This window comes from Gekko japonicus, unplaced genomic scaffold (genome assembly GCF_001447785.1).
Source record: "Gekko japonicus isolate JY-2015 unplaced genomic scaffold, Gekko_japonicus_V1.1 scaffold2681, whole genome shotgun sequence".
NCBI lineage: Eukaryota > Metazoa > Chordata > Lepidosauria > Squamata > Gekkonidae > Gekko > Gekko japonicus.
Window position 1 is genome coordinate 196,741 of NW_015170971.1, and position 4,467 is coordinate 201,207.

At 57.6% G+C, this 4,467-nt stretch overlaps 1 protein-coding gene across 1 annotated transcript; it reads right to left on the reverse strand.

Moving 5' to 3' along the window:
- Window positions 1–2,126: 2,126 nt before the first annotated feature.
- Window positions 2,127–3,383, reverse strand: LOC107116922 (G-protein coupled receptor 54-like). Its single transcript, XM_015418949.1, has one exon. The coding sequence runs from the start codon at window positions 3,381–3,383 to the stop codon at window positions 2,127–2,129; it is 1,257 nt and encodes a 418-aa protein (XP_015274435.1).
- Window positions 3,384–4,467: the final 1,084 nt, after the last annotated feature.

Consider the following 4,467-nt stretch of genomic DNA (forward strand, 5'->3'; position numbering starts at 1 on the left):
CCTGCCCACCTACAGCCCTGTGCTGGGAGCACAGGTGAGAAAGCACCCATGAGCATGCAGTGGAAGGGTGTGAGTTCAGACGTGTGAGGAAATGCATGAGTCAGGAGTCAGCAGCGGTGGGCTCTGCCCGAATCCATCGGCCCTGCCCTGTTTCAGCATATGCTGACACCAGGCCTGGGTGTGGGAAAAGGGAAGCAACCGATTGGACCCTGTACTTCTATGCAGTGCGCCTGATGTCACTGACTGTCCAGATGGGTGCCCCATACGCAGTGGTGTGAGCTGTCAATGCAGGCGAGGCAATCGCCTTCCTCGGACATTCTTCCAAGGACAGGTGAGACCAGGGCCTGTCAAAGATAGTTAAAATATGGGATAGGTTTGCCTTGAGGGAGACACGGGGTCAGCCAGTGCCCCGAGGGTTGTGTCCTGGGAAAACTGGCCGGAGTTGCCTTCTGTAGCCACCTAGGAGGGGAAATTTCAGCGCCTGGTGCTTTGCCCGCCACAAGCTTGGCCTTCCCAATCCCCCCCAACCGCTTCTCCCAAAAAGGTACAAAAATCCTTTCGCGTTTGGTCATCCCGCACAGGTAAGGAGAAGGACCGGCACAGATCGTTTAAGAAAATTTGAAGCACATCCTCATGTTGCAGACTGAGCCGAAGGTGAGTTTGGGGTTCCGGGAAAGAAAGCCAAAGACGCCTCGCCTGGATGATCCACTCCACCTCTTCTTGCTTGCTGGGCAGGAAATGAATTCCCTGTTCGAAATCGCTCAAGGTAGAAAGTACAGGCTGGGGCGGAGATCGGACAGTAGGCTGACCCCAAGTCAAGAGCTCTCTTCCCCCTAGTTGTGGGTCGGTGTGGATGAAGTGAATATACAAGCCACCTGCCTACCCTTCCTGTTCTCTTCCCTGCTTTTGTGGACTAGAAGTTCCTATGTTCTTCAAAAGCCCAAGGTTCAGACAGGAGTCTCAATCAGGAGCCTGTAGAACAGAGGTCCCCAACGTGGCGCCCACCAAACACCTTTCCTGGGACCTGCCAAGGGTTTTTAGAAAGTGGGCGGGGTCAGGTGGGGCTTTCGCCCAGCAGGGTCTCTGATTGGCCACTGGAGATTTGACTGACTATGCTGATTTTGAAAAACAATGCTTTGGCAAAGGCTTCCACCACAGTAGAAGGATCTTCACTGTGTGACTGAAGGTTAGCTGTGGCAGCCATTTTGTGGCTGGGTCCTGGCTCCCGTAGCAGCCAGTTTGTGGCTGGCTCCTGTGGTGGCCATTTTGTGGCTGGGTTCCGCCTCCCGTGGCAGCCATATTGTGGCTGTCTCCGCCTCCTGCGGCAGCCATTTTGTGACTGGGCCCACCACCCCGTTCCAAAATCCCAAAGGCTCAAAAACATTGAGAACCAATGCTCCCTCTAAGCAGTGGAGTCTCGTGAGCAAAAATTCTACTTTGTGAGCTCCTGGCATTAAAGTGGTGAGCGAGCGATTTGGCTGCTGCATAGATTAGTTTGCTCTGGAGCCCTCCTCCCTGAGCTAAGACAAAAATGTGTGAGCCGGAGGCTACAAAACTGCGCCAGCTCACACTAACTCAGCTTAGAGGGAACACTGTTGAGGACCCATGCTATGGAGACCTCCCACTCAGGGGTCATTTCCTGCAGGAGCGCACAGGAGCGAAGCAGGGGGCAGGCACATGCAACAAGCCCCACCCCCTGCTCCCAGAAGCCCCCAGGCAGAGCAAGAAGTAGCCAGGTAAGTTGCAGAGCCCCCCCCCCCCGGCCCTCCGGTCCAAAACAGTCCAGTGGCACCTTTAAGACCAAGTTTTATTCAGGTACAAGCTCTCCCTCCTCTGTGAGGACAGATCTGCACGTTCCCCCCCCCAATAGCTAGCAATCCAAAACAGTCCAGTGGAGCCTGAGCGGTGGGTGTTGCCTTCTGACGCACTTCCGGTGATGTCAGGGGGTGTGGCATATGCAAATGAGTTATGCAAATGAGTTATGCAAATGAGCTCCTGCCCCTCTTTTTCTATGAAATGACCCCTGCTCCCACTAGTCTCTAACAGCCCCTGATTCTCACTCTCTGAGGACTACACACAGGATGGAAGGTAGCATTTCTCGAAGAGAAAGAGCCAGAAGGGCAGTTTCACACCTGTGTCCTAGGATCACAGTTCTCCTGGCACTCATTTCCAGTCGCCACCACAACGTTGAGCTCTTTGCTGGAGGAACTCTTGTACGAGAGCAGCTCGGGGATGGAGGAAGGCAGGCTCTTCTCGGACAGGGAGAAGCTGAGGAGAGAGGCCATCTTCTTGTGGTACCTGCTCCTCATCTCCTTGGCCGAGCGGTAGACGTTGCCCACGAAGCAGTAGCAGATCGGGTTGAGGCTGGAGTTGGTGAGGCCGAGCCACTGGGCGAAGGGGCGGAGCTGCAGGGCCCAGGGGGGTGGGACCCCCTCCTGCAAGGACTTGGGGCTGTGGAACTCGATCCAGAGGTCCATCATGTAGATGGGCAGCCAGGAGACGGCGAAGAGCAGGACCAAGGCCACCACCATCTGGGCCACCTTCTTGCGGATCCTCAGCCGGGAGGCCGGCAAGATCCGGCTGAGGGCGCCGCGGTCCCTCGGCGGCCGGGTGGGGCTCCACAGCCGGTGGACGGTCAGGCAGCAGATGACCATGTTGAAGAGGACGGGCAGGCAGTAGAGGGCGCAGAAGAGGAGGAAGTTGTAGGCCTGCTTGATCCTCTTCTGGGGCCAGACCTCGGTGCAGATGGGGAACACGACGGGGAGGCCCCGCACCACCCCGATCTCGTCCCTCTTGTTCATGAAGACGAGGGGCATGCAGATGCCCGAGGACAGCACCCAGACCCCGAGGATGGTGCCCAGGATCTTCCGGCGGGTGAAGAACGACCTGGCGTGGAGCGGGTTGTGCACGCTGTAATAGCGGTTGAGGCTGATCCCCGTGAGGCTGAGGACGCTGGCCGAGACGGACACCGCCTGGACGAAGGGGACGGCCCGGCAGAGGAAGTCCCCGTAGACCCACGCCTTGTAGATCAGGTTGCCCACGGTGATGGGCATGCAGACGCAGACCACCAGGAGGTCGCAGACGGCCAGGTTGATGAGGAGGCTCCGGGTGGCGCGCAGGCTGGGCACCCGCCGGTTGGGCCTCCTCCGGGTCAGCATCCTCAGCGACAGGACGTTGCCCGCGAAGCCCACCACGAAGGAGACCAGGTACATGGCGGTCAGGCAGATGGCCACGGGGTCCTTGTCGAACAGGAAGAGCAGCTTCTCCAGCTCCTCCCAGCCCAGCGGCCGGCTCCCGTTGAGCGGGCCGGGGAAGGAGAGGTTGTCTCCGTTCAGGAACTCCAGCAGGCTGTGGATCGTGGAGAGGCGGAGGGAGACGTTCATCGCTCTTCTCTCGGTCTCTCACATGAGGGCGGCGGAGGAGGGGGGGACCCGACGCGTGGCAGGCTCCGTGGCTACCGCAGGGCTCTAGGGAGGTCCGCCGAGGTTAGGGGGAGCTCTCCAAACCTGGGGGAAAAAATAAGTGTGTTTTAACAAGACGGGCTGAAGTTTCCCCCCCATCTGATTGTGGTCAATCAGTAAGCCCACAAACCTGTTCTGCAGAAATGCACTCCCTGAATGCTGGATTTCTCCATGCTTGCACTAAAGAGGAGAAGGAGGAGAAGGAGGAGGAGGAGGAGGAGGAGGAGGAGAAGAGGAGAAGGAGAAGAAGAAGAGGAGAAGGAGGAGGACGAGGAGGACGAGGAGAGGAGGAGAAGGAGAAGAAGAAGAGGAGAAGGAGGAGGAGGAGGAGGAGGAGAAGGAGGAGGAGGAGGAGAAGGAGAAGAAGGAGGAGGAGGAGGACGAGGAGAGGAGGAGAAGGAGAAGAAGATGAGGAGGAGAAGGAGAGAAGGAGGAGGAGAACAAGGAGGAGGAGGAGGAGGACAAGGAGAGGAGGAGAAGGAGAAGAAGGAGAGGAGAAGGAGGAGGAGAAGAAGGAGGAGGAGGACGAGGAGAGGAGGAGAAGGAGAAGAAGAGGAGGAGGAGAAGGAGAGAAGGAGGAGGAGAACAAGGAGGAGGAGGAGGAGGACAAGGAGAGGAGGAGAAGGAGAAGAAGGAGAGGAGAAGGAGGAGGAGAAGAAGGAGGAGGAGGACGAGGAGAGGAGGAGAAGGAGAAGAAGAGGAGGAGGAGAAGGAGAGAAGGAGGAGGAGAACAAGGAGGAGGAGGAGGAGGACAAGGAGAGGAGGAGAAGGAGAAGAAGGAGAGGAGAAGGAGGAGGAGAAGAAGGAGGAGGAGGACGAGGAGAGGAGGAGAAGGAGAAGAAGAGGAGGAGGAGAAGGAGAGAAGGAGGAGGAGAACAAGGAGGAGGAGGAGGAGGACAAGGAGAGGAGGAGAAGGAGAAGAAGGAGAGGAGAAGGAGGAGGAGAAGAAGGAGGAGGAGGACGAGGAGAGGAGGAGAAGGAGAAGAAGAGGAGGAGGAGAAGGAGA

What these genes read in the sequence shown, in the direction of transcription:
- LOC107116922 (XM_015418949.1), bottom strand. Translation starts at nt 3,383, where the DNA reads ATGAACGTCTCCCTCCGCCTCTCCACGATCCACAGCCTGCTGGAGTTC.